At 48.2% G+C, this 23,644-nt stretch overlaps 1 protein-coding gene across 2 annotated transcripts; it reads left to right on the top strand.

Moving 5' to 3' along the window:
• Nucleotides 1-60: 60 nt before the first annotated feature.
• On the top strand, nt 61-23,644 carry LOC308597246 (uncharacterized protein). 2 transcript variants are annotated; one of them, XM_081213036.1, is made up of 8 exons: nt 61-280; nt 5,460-5,666; nt 6,758-6,991; nt 8,389-8,542; nt 9,453-9,562; nt 9,930-10,043; nt 16,545-16,694; nt 23,382-23,644. In XM_081213036.1, the coding sequence occupies exons 1-8, from the start codon at nt 197-199 to the stop codon at nt 23,514-23,516; spliced, it is 1,188 nt and encodes a 395-aa protein (XP_081069162.1). In that variant the 5' UTR covers nt 61-196; the 3' UTR covers nt 23,517-23,644. The 2 variants fall into 2 exon arrangements, with proteins under 2 accessions (XP_081069162.1, XP_081069161.1); XM_081213035.1 differs by lacking the exon at nt 61-280 and adding an exon at nt 4,070-4,374.

Genomic DNA, 23,644 nt, shown 5'->3' with positions numbered 1-23,644 from the left:
CCTTCCTGGTAAAGAAAGCTTGGTTTAAGAAAGGGGATATCCTGAATTGCAACCTGTTCCTCAAGTTGTCCATTACGGTGTGTATATCCTAAGGAAAACAGATGCTTTCTTCTGCTACTGAAGTTCAGGCCACAAATCCAAGGTAACTTCGGATTTCACTTTTGGTGCATGCAAAATTCTACTTCGCTCACTTGAAATGGATAACTCAGGATTTGAACTGCATGAAGAAACACCTCCAAGTCCCTCAGTCAAAATGGAGAGGAAAAAACAAGAACACCCAGTAAGTTGCTGTTGTGAAATAACGAGAGATCTGATCTGAAGCTATATGCTCAGATCTGGAAACTTGTTACAAAACGTATAGAAATTGTGTAGAAAATCTTGAGAATGTGCTTCCATACTTCATCCAGCACCTCTAGCTATAAACAGGTAAGTATTAGCAGGTTGCCTAGGACTTGAACTGCGTTTTTAAAAAATCTGCTAATAAAAAATGTTTGCTTTTTTTAAAAAAAACCAGCAACATCTGAGTTAAAAACACAGAGTAGGAGATTTTTGTTTTTTAAAATGAGCTCATCAGGCCCAGCAAGAGTAATCCAATGGTAGATTTTTTTCTATGTGCAGTCTAATCTGTAGGCAGCACTTGGAAGTTTGTACCACCCACCAAAAGGTTGATGTTGGCAGCCATGGGTGGAGAACCTGTGGCCCTCAGGATAATACTGGATGCAAACTCATCATCTCTGGTTTTTGACCATGCTGTCTGGGGCTGATGTGCCAATCCAGCTGGCTTCTGTTCATGGAATGGGGGAGTGCCATCTTGTTCTTTGTTTCAGGCTGGCTCTCCCGATGGTAGTTGGCGTCCAACAACTTCTGGATGGTTTGGGGTTCTCACTGTGTTGTAGCCTCTGAGGCAGGCAGAAGAAACAGAATCCATGTTGTCTCTCTGCCTTTTCAGCATTGTCAGAATGGACCATCTTATATGAAGAAAGGAAGCAGTCTTATCCCAAGTCAGACCATTGTGGGGGGTTGCTATCTTTGGGTGCAGAAACAAGAAAAGCCCGGTCATATGATCTGGTACAAATTTGGTACATGCAGAAGGAGGAATGTTGGGGGGATATGTCAGGTCGACTGCTGAGAGCAAAATAAGTAGTGTTTTTATCCTTTAAGTAATCTCTTTCTCCACTACTGATCATTCAGGATAAATAAAAAATTGCAAGGAGATTTATAGCTCTCTTCAGTGTACACTGTGTACAGTTGTCTTATCTGTCCACAAGAAGTGACATGCCCATTTTGTAAATGGCTGCTAGTTATTTCAAAGTGGGGAAAGGATAGAAATTAAAGACCAATGCTCGGAATGAACTAGTTTGGTTCAACAAACTTCACTGAATTAGTTCAAAAATCTCTGAACTACACCTGCAAGTAGTTCCCATAATTGTTGGGTGAATGGAATGAGAAGTTTGTTTTGGGGTAGAACTTTGAATTATTTCAAGTTCATTCTCTTACATTTTTTTAACCCTTAGAGTAGTGGTTTTCAGCCAGTGTGCTGTTGCACCCTGGGGTGCCTTGAATGATGCTCAGGGGTGCAGCAGGCAACACTGTCCTCTGTCCCTCTTTCCTTCCTTCCCTCCTCTGATGCCCTCTCGCGTCTCTGCCTCCCAAAGGCTTGCGCATCCGTTTATTGTAGTAGCCCTGGCTATGAGCTCCACAGTTGAGTGGTGCCCCTGGGAGGCACCTCAGTTTGGGGTGAGGAGGGCGGCAGCTCAGACCAGGGATGGCAGCAGCAGCTGCCTGGAGGACTCCCAAGGAAAAGGGGAGAGGAGAGGAGAGGAGAGGAGAGGAGAGGAGAGGAGAGAAGGAACACTCCACAAGGGAGGGTGTTTCAAAAAGGGTGAGAGGCTGCTAGCTCTACAGGCAAGGGGTGACAAAACAGGCCCACAGAGGTGCCACAGAAATATTGTAATTAGTTAAGGGAGCTGTGGACTCAAAAAGGTTGAAAACCTCTGCCCTAGAGTCTTCAGATCTTTAAGCTTAAATGTCATGATTGTTGGAAAAAAATAATTAAGCAATTCACCATTAACTGATTATTATTCCATATTTATATCCCTCTTTTCCCCTGACAGACTTGAACGACTTATTTATTAATTTGTATCTCAACTCTCCTCCCAAAGGAGCCTTGGGCAGAAAACAACAAGTGATAAAACAACAAGAACACCTTAAAAACTAGAACTTTTTTTTGAAAGAGATAACTTTCCAGGCTCTGTTAAGGAGATTGTTAGGATCAATATTTGCCATGCCTCTAGTTACTGTAGGTCTGTGTGTGGGGCCAGGATGGGCCGCATTATATTTGCTTTGCCCCAGAGAGGCATCAAGAACTGAGCTCATCCGTTTCTGCATAGCCCCATCCTTGAACCTGTCTTTCTCATGCTGGAATGTGACAAAAAGGACAAGCACTTCTGAACTTGGTTTTTAGATATGGCAGTGATAATTGTGTCTGTGTTATGTTGTGCTGAATAATAGTGACTTCCCCAAGGTAACCAGGGTGCTCTGTGCAAAACTACTGCACAATTATGAATTAACTAATATTGATTTGTTAACTTCCTCAGGCATTTTCCTGGATAGCTTAAGCAACTTTGGTTAGGACAATTTTTTGTAAGCAGAAGTAAGGGAAGAAGAGTTGAAAGAGGAAGTTTTCCTGGCTGAGCAGATCAAAACCAGCAAATTATTCTCCACAAACTTCTAAAAAACCCCAGAACCTTTCAGCATTGCAGTAATCAAAGGCAAAAAAACTGCCAGTTGCTACAATGACAATATTAACAAGCTGGGTAACTTTTGAAGTTATCAATTGCTTTTTCTCCTAGTTGGAGCTATTCTGCTTTGAAAATAGCCGGAGCTGAAATAACAACCTAAAGTTCAACTGATGAGGCTTTTACTTGCATGGAAATGCAGTGAGAGAGGAAAGCTGAATTTCTACCAGTCAGGTAGCTAGTAATGGTACAGGTTCCTAGCTACAAAAAAGGTGGCAACCCTAGTGCAACCTGTTGTAAGATAGGTATAAACTGATCGTGTACGCATGTGATAAGATACTAAGCTTGGATGAAAATGGCAAATGATGGGTGATGGGGTATTATGGGAGGTCCCCCCCCCCAGCTCAGGAGCTCCCTTACTCTTTGTCATAGCACAAACCCTACCATTTCCCAGGATTAGGTAAAGGTAAAGGGACCCTTGACCATTAGGTCCAGTTGTGGCCGAATCTGGGGTTGCGGCGCTCATCTCGCTTTATTGGCCGAGGGAGCCGGCATACGGCTTCTGGGTCATGTGGCCAGCATGACTAAGCCACTTCTGGCGAACCAGAGCAGCGCATGGAAATGACTTTTTTTAAAAATGGAGGAGGAGGGCCTTTAGAGACCACGACATACGTAGTCTCTGTAATAGTTGCTTTTAGAACTGACGGGGAGTTGGATGTTCTGTGTATTGCACTAGACAGATAATCCCTTCATGCACACACATATAATTCCTACTCTTTACACATATACACAAACATACTCCCCCACCCCTTCCCCACTGACAACCACCAGAAAAACAGGATTGGAGGCAAGTCCCTGCTGTTTGTACATACACTCAGTGGGAAACCTCAGATTGTGCTGAACCGTGTGGGAAATAGCTCCAAGAGTTAGAAGATACATAGCAGCCAGGCACACGATGTGTTGAGAACCTTATGAAGCGACCAGTAACAGCTAATAGTTCATAGCCAAAGTGATTGTTTCTGACAACTCCAAGATGCGAGTCACGTCTTTAGAGCTTCACCGAATGGCCTCATCTCAAAACTGAATGACCAAGGAGGTCATCTATGTCCCCAACACTGAGAATTTTCAGAATTGATAGTCAACGTTTTTGCTGCCCTGGAGAAGCCTACATGCCACCTTCATGATCCAATTTCGGCCCTACCTGGAGAAGCTAGGGATTGAATCTGGGGTCTTCTGCATGCAAGCCAGTTGCTCTACTATTGAGCTACAGACTTTCTGCATTGTGACGTTACAGTGTTTTATCAGCTTACACAGGCCTGGAGAGGCAATGTTCTCTTTTGCCAGTTCTATAAAAATGGCTACTAATTATTCCTCTTTGTTTCTTTGTTTATCGGGGGAGAAAAAGAGCTGCTGGTCCCTGCTCAACATCTTTCTGGTCTGCCTCTTGGCCTGCGCCATCACCACTGTCTTAGGGGTGCTGGTTTTGTCTCTGGTCTATACCGCCAACACCGGCTTCAAACCAAAATACGATGCCAGCGCAGAAAAGCGTAGAGCTGCTTCCCTGGGAACTTCAAGAGTAACATCTGCCCAGGTGGACCTCAAGTTCCAGTTTCTCCACCAGCTTGCTAAAGCCAAGGTATCATTTGACCATATCCTGTTTTATTTTTATTTGTTTAAGACGTTTATACACTGCTTAATCATTAGTATTTCCAAGCGGCGTACAAGGAACCAGGAGCCACGCAGAGAACAAAAAACGAAAAAGCTGTGCAAAACTTGAACACTGCCTTCAAATAACTGCTGGAGTGGGAAAGTCTTTTTTGTCATGTGCCTGACATTCAGCCAGGAGGGTGCTGTTATGATCTCAATTCAGCGTGTGCTCCACAGGCTTGGGCCCACAACACTAAAAGCCCAGCTGGTATATATTTCACATAAGAGGCTGTGGACTCTCCTTCATTGGAGTGGTTGGATGGTCATCTGTCATGGATGCTTTAGTTGAGATTCCTGCATGACTCTTGGGGGTCCCTTCCAACTCTGTGATTCTATGAATAAGGACCTTAATGATTATTTTGTCCATGGGGTTGCCAAGAAGTAGTGGCCTCCAGCTCCCATCATCCCTCACCAATGTCCATGCTGGCTGAGGCTTTGGGGTCTTGAATTTCAGCAGCAGCTGGAAGACACAAAGTTGGCTAGTGTTGCTCTACTGAGGTCCAGCTTCAAGGGCCTTCTGGCGGTTCCCTCACTGCGAGAGGTGAGGTCACAGGGAACCAGGCAGAGGGCCTTCTCAGTAGTGGCGCCCACCCTGAGGAACACCCTCCCACCAGATGTCAAGGAAATAAACAACTATCTGACTTTTAGAAGACATGTGAAGGCAGCCCTGTTTAGGGAAGTTTTTAATGTTTGATGTTTTATCGTGTTTTTAATATTCTGTTGGGAGCTGCCCAGAGTGACTGGGGAAACCCAGCCAGATGGGTGGGATATAAATAATGAATTATTATTATTATTATTATTAGTAATTATTTTACTGTATAAGGAAAGAAGGAGCCACTTTATGTGTTCCTGGACTGTGGAGGGACATAGCATAAGTACCTGAGCCTGTAACAAGTGTACACTCTTTCACACAAATTCTTGTACATAGCTGGAGGCGGGATGAGCCGCAAATAACTTCACTGGATATTAGACTTTTTATGCAGTGCTTGATGTCCCAAGTATTACCCTTTCCAGAAGCACGAGTTCCCGGGCGGTACCATTCAGTGGTCAAGATTCCGGAAAAACGCCAATGAGTACCAGAACAAGGAAGAGATGGAGTTTGGAAGAAGCATCAATGCTCAGCGCTCCAAGATGACGTTTGGAACTTTGAGGATTAAGAGCAAAGGACTGCGTGCACCACACTGGCATTTCAATGCCAATGAGCATGGCTACCTCTTAAAGGTACTTTTTGGGGTTATCTTAAAATCGTTTTTACCCCACCTTTCTAGTGGAAAGAACCCTTACATAGCTATAGGTTTAGGATGGTAGTTTCGTTTTTATGTCATCTTTGGGTGCCCTCCAAATTTATGGTTTTATATCTCTAAAATTGCATTCTGAAGAGGAGTCTTTTTGCTAAGTTAATGGCCCAAGCCATGTCTGTTAAGTATCTCTTTGCATGACTAAGGAGTAAAGGAGACTAGTTGCCATCGAAGTTACTGGATGTTTCCAGAAGCGGGACAGGCCTCCCTCCTTCCTCTGTTGGAGGTCATGTCATTGGTGGGTTTAAGAGAGAATAGACCAGGGTGAGTCGTATGTGGAGTAAACACAGAGACTTAACTTGCTCTCTGTGCGCTGACTCCAGAGCTATGGCTTTGGGAAACCCACAAGAAAACTAATGGGAAAAGCAAAATCAGTTGGGTTGTTGGTGCTGTGAGCTTGTAATGTATAGGCATGTAAATAAAATCACACATCACAAAGACATTGCCATCTCCGGTGACCTTCATTCAAAGGAAACGAAACCTGAGGTATGGCTGGGGCAACCCAGTCAGATGGGGGTGGCATATAAATAATAAAATTATTGTTATTATGTGTCGGCAACCCTGCAATCTCTCACTGGTCAGGGACTGGGGTGTTGTAGCTGTATAAAATGTAGCCAACAGCAGTGACAGGGTATGGAGGCACCTATCTGGTGAAGGAGGCATGAGGGCTCTGGCAAAGTCCCAGAGCCTTCCCACATCCTTCCCAAAGCTGGGGAAAGCGCTAACTCGGCTTTGGGAAGGAGACAGGAGGAGGAGTCCAGGGTGGCGAATAGATCACCAGTATCCCAGATTAAGAATTCTGATGCAGAAGACTGATTGATACATTTTAATAGTCTATAGTTGCCCCAGCCACTCTGGGTGCCTTCCAACACTCATAAAACATAATAAAACATTGGTGCTTCATTCTTTGCACTGCTCTGATGGCTCATGGTAGTGTTGTAGTGATGGCATTGGATTTCTGCCTTCTTAACTTGATTTGCAAAGACTAGTCCTCTCTCCACCTGTGTTGTTCAGGGCACTGCATGGATTGGGGTTGTCGATGCTGGTGGAAATACCGTAACCACGTACAACGTCACAGCGGGCCAGGTCATTTTCTTCCCTCGAAACACGGTGCATTGGCTCAAGAACGTCGGTACAGAAGACTGTCTGTTCTTGCTGTTCTTCACAACCCATGAAGAGCTTCAAACTCTGGATCTGGATGATACGTTTTTCTTAACACCTGAAGACATAGCAGCAAGGTCACTAAAGGTCTGTACAACATAAACCCCTTAGTGCTAGATCAAAACAAATCTGTGGGGGCGGGGGACTGATTGCTGTTCATTCCTATTCAGCACCAAACTACAGGTTTTCCCAGGGGAAAGTGGTCAGGCAAGCAAATGTGTGGATAAGCCCTGAGTTGTTTCTGTTCCTGATGCTACACTTGAATGCAGCTGTATTGTTAAAATCTTTGTAAGCTGCTTTAAGAGCCAATTGGGGCTATGACATGGGGTATGGGCCCCTCCAGATAGCCTTTTAATTATGCATTTATGATTGTTCATACATACAATGCTATTGGGGTGGTCCACTTTCCATACAAATTGCACCTGCAGAGGTTTTTGGGCAGCCCCCCTCCCGCTTCATTTCCAAGCAGCAAAGTCCATTTCCTACTGAAATTCTGCAACTTTTCTTACCACAAATTGTTCTGGGGTGTGGGTGTTCTTTTTTGGTCCCCTTTTTGTTGTGCTTCAGCCCATCTAGAAAGCAGTTATGTGGCATCCTTGGGGAAGCTTCTCAGAGCGACCAATAAAGCAGAATATGCCCACCACTAATGCACAGGATATTTTAGTTTTTATTTTTTTAAGAAGCCTTTAAAGTATTTCATTTGTTCTTGAAAATTTGGTTCCTACCCCCCTCCCCATCTCTTTTAGGGCTTAAACTGTCAGTTTGCATTTCTTAGTGCAGAAAGTACTGATCTGATGTGATGTGTAGAGATCTTTCCTATTCTACTTAATTCAAGAAGCTTCCGTAAGCTTCTTTGTGTGAAAGAAACAAGCAAACAAGCAAGCAAGCAGAAGGTTCCTGATGTTTGGGTTATTCCTTCAAAGAAGCTGAGTACAGCTGGTTTAAACTGGTTCTGTTATCTCTTTCTGTCAAGGTCATGCTGAATGTGAGGCCAGAAGGAGCCTGGGTCTCACCCTTCCTTCCTTCCTTCCTTCCTTCCTTCCTTCCTTCCTTCCTTCCTTCCTACCTTCCTACCTTCCTTCCTTCCTTCCTTCCTTCCTTCCTTCCTTTCTTTCTTTCTTTCTTTCTTTCTTTCTGGTATTTTGTATGCTTAGTATAGGTTATTGTAAGTTTAAGCTAAGTCTGCTGCAACTGGATTTTTTATAGACAGTGCCAATCCTGAATGTATTGGATTTGTGACCATTATGCTCATTTGCCTTCAGTAGCAGTAAAGCTCTGCTGGATGAAATATTAATTGCCTCTGATCTAGTTTTTGAGAATCCTGCAACGTGTTTAAGTTGTTACTCTGCTAACTGCACATTGGAATCTGCTCTGGATCAGTACTGAGTAGAATTTCAGTGACAAAAACAAACTCCTCTAGCTGGAGCTCCTTTAAGTCACTGCTGCTGAGAAGCTAAATCCAACGTTTGCTGCATGTTTTCTAGCCTCAAGGTGGAGTGGCCTTCATCAGGTCTTTCCAGAAGCAAGCAGAAGACCAAGCCGTCAACCTTCCTCCAAACCTAGCAGAGCTCGTTAAGAATCCCAACTACCAGCAGTCCGAAGACCCGCTTGTGTGGAGGTACTTCTTTGACCTCAAAGGTACTTCAGAGAAAGCTGAGATGGCATTAACAGGGACCTTTGTTTCCAGACAGTTAGCAATGTGGGTCAGGGTCGCTTCAGCAAAGGGAGCAGAGGCAATAGAGGACCAGCCCCACCACCACCTTAGGAACGTTCTCCTGGGCTTCTGATGCAGGAAGGAGCTGGTGGCATCCACTTGCTACCGAAGATATTTCCAGACAATCTCAGAGACCCAGCCAGGGAAGGATTGCCCAAAATCAGGGGCGGAATCTATTTCTGGTTCCACAGTTCGTTCCAGAGCATGGGCAAAGCTGGATACAGAAACTCTGCTGTCTGCGAAACCAAGCAGCTGAGCTTATTCCTATTTAAATGCCCATGGAGGAATCAAATATTCTCTTTTTAAAGCCTTGGGTTTTTAAAGAAACCCTCTTGGGTGGTAAGATTGGCACTCAGGTAGGGTTATCATACATCCGAACATACCCTGAATATTGCAGTCGGAAGCAGTGTCTGGGTGGAAATTGGCAAAAGGTCCAGGAAAATCTGGACGTATGGTAACCCAGTGTTGTTTTTGCTGACTTTCCTTAAAAATAGCTCAAAATGTCAATTTTTATGTGTCCAGGTTTTCACTTTTTGAAAAATGGCAACCCTAACTCAGGACTCTCTTAGTAGTCCCACTACCCTTGGAACTTGGGACGGGGTGGAGGAAGGCTGGGAAAGTCTATTCTCTTTCTTCCTAAGCTATGGAGTTTTGGTATGTCTGGCACTTCTATATCTAGAACATGTGGTCTGCTGCTAAGTGATTGCAAATGTCTCAGAACAGCAAGGATGGCTTAGCGAGCAATTTAAGCTAATAAATATTCTGTGATGATCGCGAACTAGGTCTCCCAAGCTTGTCTTACTGTTGAGGATGCTGTGTTTGTCCTCCATTCAGGATCAACTGAGTTCCGTTTCCCCGGGGGAATAATCCAGTTTGCTCGGTATGTGAAAGATGGAAAAGGCTTGAGTACGAATGAAAGAATTTACAGCGAGTTTCTCCATTCAGTAAGTATTGAAATTAAAAGCGCTGCCTGTTATAGTGGATGAGACCATGGAGATCTGAGTCAAATGTCCCGTTTGGAGAGCAATACAGAAACCCTGCCCATAGCCATCTCTGCATGGTCTCAAACCACCAGCCTTCTGGTTAACAGCCAGTTGCACTGAGCCACCTGAGATCTCTAACGTTGTTGGACTCCAACTCCCATCAGCCCCAGCCAACATGGCCAGTGGTCAGGGATGATGGGAGTTGGAGTCCAACAAGTCTGCAGGGCCTCTGGTTCCCACATCCTGTTTTAATGCTTTGAGACACCCTGTTGTTATTTTGCACAACCTCACATGCTCACGTGCTTTTGTTTGCTCTCCTTGCTCTCAGAAGGAAGATGCTCTTACTTTGGGGACACTCAGGATCTATAGCAATGGTCTACGGCAGCCCCACTTTCATTTCAATGCCAACGAGATGGGATACGTCATCAGTGGGTGTGGACAGGTAGCTATTTAACTTAAACCACTGTGATGTAAACCGTTCTGAGTTTTCCTTGGGTAAGGAATAGGTGCTTAGCTATTGGCAGGAAGCAGAAACTCTCACAATATTGTTTTGACTCCTGCTGAAGACTTTTATTTCACCCTCCCGGTTATATTTTATTAAATTTTTACAAGTTTCACAGTTACACTCTGTGAGGGTTTGATTAGCTGCTTGTGCGTGAAAACGTGCTCCCTCAGAGTTTGTGCGCCCCCACAAACCTCCGTGTGTGACGGAGCTCCTCAGACATGTCTGCTCTAGTCACTAGTAGAGTCCGACAGTGGCTGTCTGCGGAAGCGTTTCCAACAAAGAAGTTCCTTAACGGAAACGCGTCTCCTGGACTCACGGCGTGACAGTTTCCTGCGAGGTATGGGTCTCCCTATGGGAGACTCCGATACCTCCCCACTGTTTTCGCTGGAAGCCTCCCTGAGCCCTCCCTCCTGCTCGCATTCCCTCAGAGACCCACTCCTCCCCCTGCTGGTCCCTGCTTCAGCAGTTGAGTCTCTTTCATCCTGCCTGAGTCCCTCCACCACCTGATGCTCTGATGGCAGTTCCCTGACATCCACCTCCCCTCCAGGGCCCCCCTCACCCCCTCCCAATTCCTCCCCCCTGGGAGGTGAAGGGCTAAAACCCCGAAACGAATCTTCCTCATCTTCTGACGTCTCGAACAATTCTCTCCATCGATCGTCGTCCTGGCCAGCTGAATCCTCCTCCTCTTCAGAATCTGGGAACCCCTCCAACTCCTCTTCCTCGTCGGTGGTGGCAAAGTATTCCCTTCGGAACCTCGCTACAGGCTGAGGTTTACGTGGGAACCTCTGATGAAAAGTCTCTATTAAAACCTCGTCATTGACATCCTCTGCCCTAACCCAGGTGTTTTCCGACTCCGGTTCCCCTTCCCACATTACCAAATACTCTACTTGATCTCCCTTCCACCTGGAATCGAGGATCTCCGCTACATGGTAGCTGTGTTCCTTCTCCTCCATTGCTGGTCCCCTAGTGACCCTCCCCTCACTGTCTCCTCTATACGGTGACAGCAACGACCTGTGAAAAACTGGGTGCAGCTTCATGTGGTTCGGTAACCGGAGCCTGAAAGCCACTGGATTGACCTGCTGTATGACTTCAAACGGACCCAGCCTTTTGGGTCTTAATTTCTTACAACCTCCTTTGAATGGCAACCCTTGGGTTGACAGCCACACCTGGTCCCCCACCCTGATGCTTTCACCTTGCCTTCTGTTTTTGTCTGCTTGCCTCTTATATTCCTCCTTAGCCCTGTTTAAGTTGAGTTGGAGCTGGCGATGGATCGCTTCCATTTCTTCCACGAACTGTTCTGCAGCTGGAACGCTCCAGTTCTCCCCCTCCCCCCCTGGGAAGGCTCTGGGATGGCACCCGTGATTAGCCAAAAAGGGGCTCATCCCCGTGGACACGTTCTCTGCATTGTTGTAGGCAAATTCTGCCAACGCCAGCTTCTCCACCCAATCATTCTCTCTGTCATTAACATAACACCTCAAATATTGTTGGAGAACCCCATTTGCTCTTTCCGCCTGCCCGTTGGTTTCAGGATGACGGGCCGTCGAGAAATTAACCTCTACATGCAGTAAGCTCATGAGCTTCCTCCAGAACCTGGAAGTAAATTGTTTCCCTCGGTCTGAAACCACCCTCAAGGGGGCGCCATGCAACCTAAACACATTCTCTACAAACAATTTGGCGGTTTCTTCTGCTGTAACCGCATGTGAGCAGGCTATGAAGTGGGCCATTTTAGTTAACAGGTCTACTACAACCATGATGGCTGTTTTCCCTCTAGACCTTGGCAGATCAGTCATGAAATCTATTGCCACTGCTTCCCACGGTCTCTCAGGTGTGGGCAGTGGTTCTAATAAACCAGCCGGCGCCTGCCTCTCCCCCTTGGCTCTTTGGCATTGTTCACACCCTCTCACATACTCCCGCACATCTTCCCTGACCTTGGGCCACCAAAATTCCCTGGTAACCAGCCACATGGTTTTGTGTTGCCCAAAGTGCCCTGCTGTGGGGCTATCGTGCAGCTGCTTGAGTACTTTCTCCCTCAATTCCCCTTCAGGTATATATAACGCTCCCTTATAATACAATGCCCCATTTCTCTCCTCAAAACCACCGGGTTTGTCTTCCTCCCCTCTGAGATCCCTGAGTTTCCCCTGGGCGTATGCATCCTGCACCGTACCCTCTACCAATTCCCTTTGCCCCACCAAAGTCGCCCCACACACCCAGCGGTCCTCTGGAATGATATGGGTTTCTTCGGGTGCTCCCTCCCCCTCCAAATATTCAGGCTTGCGTGAGAGAGCGTCCGCCCTAACATTCTCTGGGCCTGGCACATAACAAATCTCAAAGTTAAATTTGGAGAACTCTTGGGCCCATCTCAACTGCCTTTGGTTGAGCACTCGCGCCGTTCTCCAGTACTCTAGATTTTTATGGTCCGTGCACACTTGCACTTTATGTTGTGCACCAACTAGCAGATGCCTCCATCTCCGGAACGCCTCATGAATAGCAAGCAGTTCTCGGTCGTACACCGTGTAGTTCCTCTCGGATTTGTTCAGCTTCCGCGAGAAGAAGGCACACGGACGCCACTCCGACTCCTCCTTCCCCGGCTGCAGAAGAAGCACCGCCCCTATGGCTCTGTCAGATGCGTCTGTTTCAACCCTTAGCTTCTTTCGTAAATCCACATGCAGAAGTTGTTCTTCAGAGGCGAAGGCCCTTTTCAGTTCCTCAAACGCTCGCCCCGCCTCCGCCGTCCATACAAACTTCTTCTTACTGCTGAGACAGTCAGTGATGGGCGCCGTCAGATGGGCGAAGTTGCGGATGAACTTACGATAAAAGTTTCCAAACCCTAGGAACCTCTGCACATCCTTCTTGGTTTTGGGTGTTTTCCATTCCAGCACTGCCTGTACCTTGCCGGGATCCATGGCCAATCCCTTGTCTGACAGGCGGTACCCCAGGAATTCCACCTCCTTGGTATGGAACCGACACTTCTCCAGTTTGACCCACAGCCTGTTGGCTTGCAGTCTGCTCAACACTTCTCTGACGTCTCTCACATGTTGCTCCTCATTCTCAGAATACACCAACACATCATCTAGAAAGGCAACGCAATTCTTGTAGAGCAAAGGGCCCAGCACGTGGTTCATAAAAGATTGAAAACACGCGGAGCCTGCTTGTAATCCAAATGGCATAACGAGGTATTCAAACGCCCCCAAAGGGGTAAACATGGTGGTTTTCCATTCATCCCCTTTCCTTATGCGTATCAGGTTGTACGCCCCCCTTAGATCCAGCTTTGTGAAAATCTTTCCCTTCCTCACCATGGTCAAAATATCATCAATTCTGGGCATAGGGAACGCCACCGGTTCAGTCACTGCATTCAGCCGCCTAAAATCACATACAAGTCTCGGCTTGTCCGCATTTTTTTTGTCCACAAAGAACACTGGGCTCCCCCCTGCTGCTTTGGACTCTCTGATGAAGCCTCTCTTCAGGTTCTTGTCAATGAACCCTCGCAACTCCTGCATTTCCCTGTCTGACATGGCATACAACTTGCCCACGGGAAGCTGTGCTCCAGGGAGTAAATTGATCTGACAATCAAAGGGTCTATGAGGTGGTAGTTGGTCAGCTTCCTTCTCGCTGAACACGTCGCTGAGATCTGCATACTGTGGTGGTACCTTCACCTTTCCCATTACTTCAGTCCCTGCTAGGGTGGCTTGGGCCCCTACTGAACCCTTCTCCCCTTTGCAGTGTTCTAGGCAATGTGCTGAACCAAAGGACACCACTCTTTGATGCCAGCCAACCAGCGGATCATGTAGAGCTAGCCAGCTCATTCCCAAAATAATGGGAGCGCCTCCCAGGGTGGCCACATTAAACGCTATCAGTTCTGTGTGCCTTGCCACCCTCATTATCATTGGGACAGTCTGCAAGCGGACTCCTCCTCCCAACAACTCCCTGCCATCAATCGTGGTCACCTGCAGGGGGTTGCTTAAAGGGATGGTCTGTATCTGGTGTTCAGCAACAAACTCCTTGCTCATAAAATTGCAGGAGCTGCCTGAGTCCAATAGCGCCTTTATTTTTAGGGGGTGCCCATTCTGCAGCTCTAGCGACACTTCAATCACTAGAGCAGGTCGAGGAGCTTCTGGCACGGGCACTTTCACTGCTCTTTGGCCTGGCTGCAGTGCCCCAATTGTGGCAACCAGGCGTTGGCTTTTACCTGCTCCGCTCCCCCTTCTTCTCCCCCCTCAACAGCTCCCACCATCCCTTGCCATTCCTTCCTCTGGGGGCAGACTCGGGCAAAGTGGCCTGGCTGTTGGCAGAGATAGCATTTCCGGGGGCCCTTTCCCTCCTTCTTAGCTCCCTCGCTGGTTTTTGAAAATGCGCGCGCGCGCGCTGTTCCGATTTCCATCGGCTCTGCCGGCGGGAAAGCTGGCTCAGGAATGTCTGGAATGCGGAACTCCTTCCAACGTTCCCCTCTCCCTTCCCGCCTCTCCAAGGCTCTTGCCTCCTGCCGCGCTCCTATGGTCAGCGCAGATTTGGTCAGCTGATCCATAGACTCCGCCCTGGGGCTCCGTGCCAGCTCGTCTTTCACCCCCGAAGAAAGACCTTCTTCAAATAGCATTTGAACGGGTGCCGCCGATAAATCCCAACTCAGTCTGTGAATCAGCATGGTAAACTCAGTCCAATATTCACGGACAGATCGACTCCCCTGCTTACAAGCCATTAGCTGTCTGCGCACCACCCCTTCCTCAATATCGCTGGAAAACATGATATCCATTGCACGAAAGAACTTCATTGTGTCCTTTAGTATGTCATTGTGCGTTGCCATTAGGGGTCGCACCCAGTCTCTAGCCCCTTTCTCAAGATGCCCAATTACAAAAGCAACTCGCGATTCCTCATCAGGGAACTCATCGAACTGCACATTAAGGGCATATTGCATCTCTGTCCTAAAAGCATGGTAGTCCTTGGGGTCCCCCCCAAATTTCTGCACCAATCCTGGTACCTTTCTGGGGAATTGAGTGGCTCTCCCCTTCTTGTCTGCATCCTGAGCCCTTCTCTCCTCCAGCCTCGCCGTCTGCAGGGCCAGTTGAACCTCCAACGCTCGGTATCTATCTTCCAAGCTTGGACCAGCTCCAGCCCCTGCTCCTCCGGTTCCGGTTGGTTCGCTCATGATGCCTTCTCTTGCACAGGCAGCGTACAAAGACTGTCGGACTGCTGTGAGGGTTTGATTAGCTGCTTGTGCGTGAAAACGTGCTCCCTCAGAGTTTGTGCGCCCCCACAAACCTCCGTGTGTGACGGAGCTCCTCAGACATGTCTGCTCTAGTCACTAGTAGAGTCCGACAGTGGCTGTCTGCGGAAGCGTTTCCAACAAAGAAGTTCCTTAACGGAAACGCGTCTCCTGGACTCACGGCGTGACAGTTTCCTGCGAGGTATGGGTCTCCCTATGGGAGACTCCGATACCTCCCCACTGTTTTCGCTGGAAGCCTCCCTGAGCCCTCCCTCCTGCTCGCATTCCCTCAGAGACCCACTCCTCCCCCTGCTGGTCCCTGCTTCAGCAGTTGAGTCTCTTTCATCCTGCCTGAGTCCCTCCACCACCTGATGCTCTGATGGCAGTTCCCTGACACACTCCAATACATAATCAATTTTTCTTTTGTTTTTGTCAGCCTTCCATCCCATTTCCACTGTGTTTTTTTTATTTCTCCCTCTTTGCTGCACCTTGTCTTCTATCTCTTATACCATAGTTATTTTTATTTCAGCAATCCTACCCAGGCATACAGTTTAGTTATGCATTTCCCCCCCAGTTTTGCTGCTTTTTATCTGAGTTTTATCAGTGATTATTTTATGTATATTTGCTTTTTTAAGTTTTGCTGATTTAATCATGTGTTATTGGTGATGTTATTATGTACGTCAGTTACGATTTTTTCTGCTTAAGCAGTTTATAAGCTTTTCTATAAAAGAAAAAGGTTATGAATATTTTCAAAGAAGAAAACATGACTAGGATGATGGGAGTTGTAATCCAATATCTGGTAGGCACCCAGTGATTGTTGCTGGGTTAGGAGAATCAAACTGTTCCTAGCTCTGCTTCCTTCCAGTTTTCTGCAAAGGCAGAGTTGGGAAAGAAATCTTGGAGCTCCACAGCCTTGCATATCAGGTTGTCTACAAGTCCTGTTCCACAAGGGAGGTCACTCTCCTGTATCCATTGTGCTGCTCCTCCTGGTTCCTCCTGTCCCCTTACACAGCTTTATAACAGTATATGAGGGAGAAAGCCCCAGATGTGGTCACATTTCTTCATAGGGAAATTGCTCTATCTTCTGGATCATTCTGTTTTTCCCTTTTCTGAACCTTCGGCTCTGGGAGACATTACAGACGCCTGGATTTGTGACATTTTTCATGAAGTCCATTGAGAACTACAGATTCAGTTGGATGGATGTCAGGGTGTATTTCCTTGTTGGTGCATTCTCTCTCCAGGTGGGCATTATCGTTTCACCATCACTCACCACTGACTTCACCATTGGCGTTGGAGATGTCGTCTTTTTCCCCGTTGGAACCCAACACTACATCAAGAGCACATGCGACGAAGAGTTGCTTTTCATTTTGGCATTCAGCACTGCGAACCAGGTAGGAAATCTGTGCTTGACTTCCTAGGTAAACTGCCAGGCTAGATACAGTTAAGCCACAGTTAAGTGAGCGTGGTGAGTTATTGTGAACCACAATCAATGTTATAAAGGTTTTGCAGGATTGGGGAGAAAAAACAACAACCATATATTAACTCAGTTCTCATTTAAAGGCAAATCTCCCTAATTTGTGCTTTCTGAAGCAATACACCAAAAACCCAAACATCCATCCTTCAAAACTTGAATTTTTCTGAATTTTGAAATGCAGTTCTCCAGCCAAGTAATGTGCATATACTAAAGTAGGTGTAAAAATGCATATTAGTAATAAATAACATGGGAAAGTACATTATATTAGTGTCAGGGAACTGCCATCAGAGGCACGGGAGAAGGAGAGGGTCTCTGATTCTGCAGGAGAAGGCCCAAGCGCTAGAGGGAGACTCAGCTGGGAAGAAGGGGAAGAGAATGAGTGTAACACCAGGGATCCAGGAGAGCAACGGGACAGGGAGGTGCAGGGGCTCCAGGACTCTTCGTTGGAGGTTAGCGAGGAGAGCCCAAGCACCCCGCTGCCCACGCCCACCCTGCGCAGGAGACTCCCGCGCAGTGAGAGGCGGAGACGCTTAGGCGTCAAACAACTCTTATGTTGGCAGCACTTTAAGAAACGCCCACAGACAGATTCTACGAGTGACTAAGGGCAGCCACGCTAATATGGGCTGCGTAGTCCGGAGGGTTTAACCAGGCAATCCGATGCTCAAACGGAGCAGGATTACGCACGAGTAACTCCCAACCACTACAGCAATCTGTCTGTCCCTGAAAGTTGCTCGTGCGCAACAAGCAGAAGGGGGCATCATGAGTAAGACCGGAGGAGCAGGAGCCACAGGAGGGGCGGCTGGAGGCCAATCGCTGGAGGAGAGAAACCGCGATTTGGAAGAGCACATAGCCATCCTGACGGCGAGGCTGGACGAACGACGGTCGCTGGATGCTCAGGGGAAACCCACCCCCATAGCAAGGAAGGTACCGGGACTGGTGCACAAGTTTGGGGGAAAGCCTCAAGAGTATGGGGCGTTTAGAACAGAAATAGAATATGCCTTAAAGCTGCAGAAAAATGATTTTGAAAATGACGCAGCCAAAGTTGCTTATACTGTGGGGCACTTGCAGGACGGGGCGAGAGAGTGGATTCGACCGCTTATGGCGACGCAGAATGATGCCATGGATGCTATCAAAATTCTTTCAGGCGATGGACGCTATGTTCAGTAGCGATGTGCAACAGAGTGTGACCAAACGGGAACTGCTAAGCTGTAAGCAGGGAGAAGGGTCAGTTAGAGACTATTGGTCACGTTTTGCCATGATTGTTCATCGTCTGGGGTGGCAGCTGGACTCGGAACCCATACAAATGCTATTTGAGGAGGGGTTGTCACCAACGGTCAAAGATGAGCTTTCGCGCGCACCCCGCCCACAGTCTATGGACCAGCTGACCAAGGCAGCCCTTGCGATTGGAGTAAGACAGGAAGCGCGGGCTCAAGAGAGGCGGGAAGGGAGAGAGCAGCGTTGTCATGACTACCGCATTCCTAGAATTCCTAGGCAGCCTTCCCCGCCGGCGGAGCCAATGGAAATAGGCGGTGCGTGCGCCCAGGAAGTTTCAAACGCCAGCAAGAGTCGCAAAAAGGAGGGAAAGGATGTAAAAACGACCAAGAAATGTTTCCTTTGCCAAAAGCCAGGACATTTTGCCAGAGTCTGCCCACAAAGAAAGGCCTGGCAAGGAATGGTGGGGGCCGTGGGGGGCGAGGAGGAGGAACCCCAGACCCCGGAGCAGGGAAACGGAAGCGCTTGGCTGCCAATCAGCGGGCACAGCAGCCGAGCCAACAACCAATGAATGTGCCCAAACCAGATTCTCCAAGAGCAGCAATTGCCATTGAGGTGGTGCTTGAACTCCCAAATGGGCACCCAGTGAAGGTTCAAGGTATGCTGGACTCAGGAAGCTCATGCAATTTCTTTAGCAGGGACTTTGCCTTAGAGCATCAGCTTCACCTGCTACCTCTGGATGCACCTCTGCAAGTCACCACCATTGATGGGAGGGAGCTGATTGGGGGGGAAGTTACCCACCAGACCCCACCGATGAGAATGAGAGTGTCTAGACACTCAGAGACAATCGCCTTCCACGTTGCCTCATTAGCGGGTCCCCCAATAATATTAGGGATGAGCTGGTTAGCGCAACATGATCCGGTGGTGGCGTGGCATCAGAGGACTGTCAGCTTTGGGTCTGACTACTGCCTGCAGCACTGCCTAGGAGGGGAAACGCCAAGGATGAGCGTAGCCAGAGTGGCAAGCACTGCAGTGGAGGGTAAAGGGAAGGTGCCACCGCAATATGCTGATCTGAAGGAGGTTTTTAGTGAAAAGGAGGCAGATAGACTGCCACCCCACAGGCCGTTCGATTGCCAGATCAATTTGCTCCCTGGGGCGCAGCTGCCGGTGGGTAAGCTGTATGCCATGTCAGACAGAGAGATGAAGGAGTTACGGGACTTTATCGACAAGAGAGGGTTTATAAGAGAGTCAAAGGCAGTGGGGGGCAGTCCAGTATTTTTTGTGGACAAAAAGGACACTGATAAACCGAGGCTGGTCGTGGACTTTAGGGGGGTAAATTTGGTGTCAGAACCTGTGACTTTCCCGATGCCCAGAATTGATGACATTCTGACGAGAGTGAGGAAGGGAAAGATTTTCACCAAGCTAGATCTGCGGGGGGCTTACAACTTAATCCGGATGAGAGAGGGGGATGAATGGAAGACCACCATGTTCACACCCCTGGGGGCTTTTGAATATCTCATTATGCCTTTCGGATTACAGTCAGGCTCCGCCTGTTTTCAAGCGTTCATGCACCACGTGTTGGGGTCTCTGCTTTACAAGAACTGTGTAGCTTTCCTGGACGATGTCTTGATTTATTCGGAAAATGAGGAGCAACATGTGAGAGATGTCAGGGAAGTGCTACAATGTTTGCAGAAACACCAGTTGTGGGTCAAGCTAGAGAAATGTCAGTTTCATGCCCGAGAGGTGGAGTTCCTGGGGTACAAGTTATCTGACAAAGGCTTAGCGATGGACCCAAGCAAGGTGCAAGCAGTATTGGAGTGGAAGACCCCAAAGACACGAAAGGATGTGCAGAGGTTCCTAGGTTTTGGCAATTTCTACAGGAAGTTCATCAAGAACTTCGCACACTTGACGGCCCCAATCACGGACTGTCTCAGTAGTAAAAGATATGGCAGTTTGTTATCAGGCGTGACTCCCGCTAATTGATTTATGGCCCTCAATTAGCTCTTCACTGCCCGGCACACTTCTCCTGCCGCATGCTCTGCTCCGAGCTCTCCGTCACGCCATAGCAGAGTTTCGCACAGCGGTGTAAACTGTCACGTGGCTTGATTCAGCTTCCAGACAAACACACAGAGAGTCCAGGTTTGTCTATTTACAGCTTTTATTCCGATATTTCTCAGGAATTTCCAGGACTATTTGCAGCCATCACAGCACTGCATCCTTTCCCCACAGAGTACAGAGTGGGACTGGCAAACTTTGCCCAAGCTCCTCCCGAGCTTCCAAAATTGACGTCAGAATGGTGTGGCATCATGGGAAGAACTTAACCTGTTAGGTTCCAACTCCAACAAAAGAAAGTTTGTGTGGACGGAGGAAGCCCAGCAATCCTTTGAAAGATTGAAGAAATCCTTCGCGTCGGAGGAACAATTACTACATGTGGATTTGGAGAAACCAATGAGGGTAGAGACGGACGCGTCAGACAGAGCCATCGGGGCGGTTCTGTTGCAGCCAGGACTGAACCAACAAGAATGGAAACCGTGCGCCTTTTTTTCGAGGAAGCTGAGCAAGTTGGAACAAAACTACACTGTGTACGACCGAGAACTGCTAGCAATTTACACCACCTTTCATCGGTGGCACCATCTGCTGATAGGGGCGCAGCATAAGATCCAGGTCTGCACAGATCACAAGAACTTGGAATATTGGCGGACAGCACGGGTGCTCAACCAGAGACAGATTCGCTGGGTGCAGGAGTTTTCCAAGTTTTCCTTCGAAATCCAGTATGTGCCCGGCGAGCAAAACGTGAGAGCAGACGCTCTCTCGCGGAAACCAGAGTACTTCGAAGGAGAGGGGCCGCCGGAGACCCGACACGTCATACCTGAGGACCGATGGGTGTGTGGGGGTACTCTAGTGGGCACGAGAGAACTGGCAGGACTCACTAGGGACGATGAATTCGCCCGGACCAAAATCAGGGAACTCCAAGAGGGGAGGGGAGGGGAGCACCAGAGGGGTTTGAAGAGAAGGAAGGGGTGTTGTACTACAGGGGGGCGATGTACGTACCGGGGGAGGCGCTAAGAAGAAGGGTACTCAAACAACTACATGACACCCCCACAGCGGGGCATTTTGGGCAACACAAAACCATGATGCTGGTGACCCGACAATTTTGGTGGCCACGGGTGAGGGAAGATGTACGCGAATATGTAAGAGGGTGTGACCGCTGCCAGAGGGCCAAAGGGGAACGCACGAGGCCAGCAGGTTTGCTGGAACCCTTACCCACGCCAAACAAACCCTGGGAGGTGGTGTCAATTGATTTCATGACGGATTTGCCCAAATCGAGGGCAAAAACAGCAGTGATGGTAGTAGTCGACTTGCTAACCAAAATGTGCCACTTTATCGCCTGCTCCCATGCGGTGACGGCGGAAGAAATGGCACGGTTGTTTGTAGAACACATTTTCAGGCTGCATGGCGCCCCCTTGAGGGTTCTCTCAGACCGCGGAAAACAATTTACTTCCCGGTTCTGGAGGAAGCTCATGAGCCTGCTGCAAGTCGAGGTCAGCTTCTCGACAGCGAGACACCCAGAAACCAATGGGCAGGCAGAAAGGGCAAACAGTATACTCCAGCAATATTTACGCTGCTACGTTAGCGAAAGGCAGAATGATTGGGTAGAGAAACTAGCGCTAGCAGAATTTGCGTACAATAATGCTGAACATGTGTCCACCGGTATGAGCCCCTTCTTGGCCAATTATGGGTGTCATCCCAGGGCATTCCCGGGCAATGAGGAACAGAGCTGGAGTGTGCCTGCAGCTGAACAGTTTGTGGAAGAAATGGAAGCGTTACATCAACAGCTCAAGATGAACCTAGAAAGGGCCAAAGCCAGTTACAAGAAGCAAGCAGATAAACACCGGAGGGAAGGGGAAACCATTAGGGTGGGGGATCGCGTGTGGTTGTCCACTCAAGGGTTACCCTTTAAGGGAGGGTGCAAGAAGTTGCAGCCCAGAAGACTGGGCCCGTTTGAAGTTATACAACAGATAAACCCAGTGGCGTTCAAGCTCAGGTTGCCCAACAACATGAAAATACATCCCGTGTTCCACAGGTCCTTGCTCTCACCACACAGAGAGGGGCGGGAATTCGAGGGGCGGGAGATAGAAGTCTTGCCACAACCACAGGTAGAAGAGAGGGAACACCAGAGCTCGGCCGCAGAGATAGTGGATTCAAGGTGGCGAGAGCGGCAGGTGCAGTACTTGGTGGCGTGGGAAGGAGAGCCCTGGTCGGAAAACACGTGGGTGCCAGCAGAGGCAGTTGACGACGAGCATATGGTGGAAGTGTTCCACCGACGGTTCCCAGATAAACCCAAGCCCTTAGGGCGATTCTGGGAAGAACAGTTCGGCACCACAGAGGAGGAAGAGAGTTCCGAAGGGTTTTCAGAATCCGAAGAAGAATCGGATTGGGAGAGTCATTCCTTGGGTGGGAACCTTAGCAGGTGGGAAGAGGTGTTCACACCCACAGATGAGGAGGACAGCTCTTTCAGGGGTTTCCTTGGCTCGCCGACCAGAGAAGAGGCTGCAATAGAGCCCCCGGGTCGGAGGGGGGTGAATGGGGCCCTGAGAGGTAGGTGGATGTCAGGGAACTGCCATCAGAGGCACGGGAGAAGGAGAGGGTCTCTGATTCTGCAGGGGAAGGTCCAAGCGCCAGAGGGAGACTCAGCCGGGAGGAAGGGGAAGAGAATGAGTGTAACACCAGGGATCCAGGAGAGCAACGGGACAGGGAGGTGCAGGGGCTCCAGGACTCTTCGTTGGAAGTTAGCGAGGAGAGCCCAAGCACCTCTCTGCCCACGCCCACCCTGCGCAGGAGACTCCCGCGCAGTGAGAGGTGGAAACGATTGGGCGTCAAACAACTCTTATGTTGGCAACGCTTTAAGAAACGCCCACAGACAGATTCTACGAGTGACTAAGGGCAGCCACGCTAATATGGGCTGCGTAGTCCGGAGGGTTTAACCAGGCAATCCGATGCTCAAACGGAGCAGGATTACGCACGAGTAACTCCCAACCACTACAATTAGGTACACTGCTTTGCAAAAGCGCATAGCTAAGGTGCATACAAAGATGTGACTATTCAGTGAAATTCTCACAAAAATACTGATGAATTTTCACGAGAACTTACAATTTATTTATTTATTTGCAAACCATTGTGGAAATGTAGAGAACTGAATGTAAGACTAGAAAAATTAGAAATGGAGAGAAACCAGCTGAAATTTGCCCATCCGTATTATACATGATTGTACATATCACGTAAGATGCTAATTTAAAATTTTTGCCATGAAAAATGTGTGTGCGTTACTGTGAAACGAGCGTAAACTCACCCTTCCTAATTCAAATGCTCTTGTGGTTGTTGTTTTTTGTAGCTGCAAACCCTTGATATGGATGACTATTTCCACCGCACACCAGACCATATACTAGCCCAGCTTTTCTTCAAAAAGCAGGATGAATTTAAGAAGATTCCACATTTTAACGAGGATCAGGCAATTAATCTACCGTAGCAGCTTCACTACAGCAATGAAGAAGCCCGCATGAAACCACTTGTTATTAATAATGTTAATGCTGCCTTGGAAGAGTTTTTTGAGTTGTTATCTACTTCTTTATAAAGTAAACGGAGTCAGGGCTTGCA

This window comes from Podarcis bocagei (assembly GCF_964188305.1).
Source record: "Podarcis bocagei genome assembly, chromosome: 11".
In the NCBI taxonomy this organism is placed as follows: domain Eukaryota; kingdom Metazoa; phylum Chordata; class Lepidosauria; order Squamata; family Lacertidae; genus Podarcis; species Podarcis bocagei.
The sequence above is the reverse complement of the archived record's forward strand: the minus strand, read 5'-3'. Positions and strand labels throughout refer to the sequence as shown.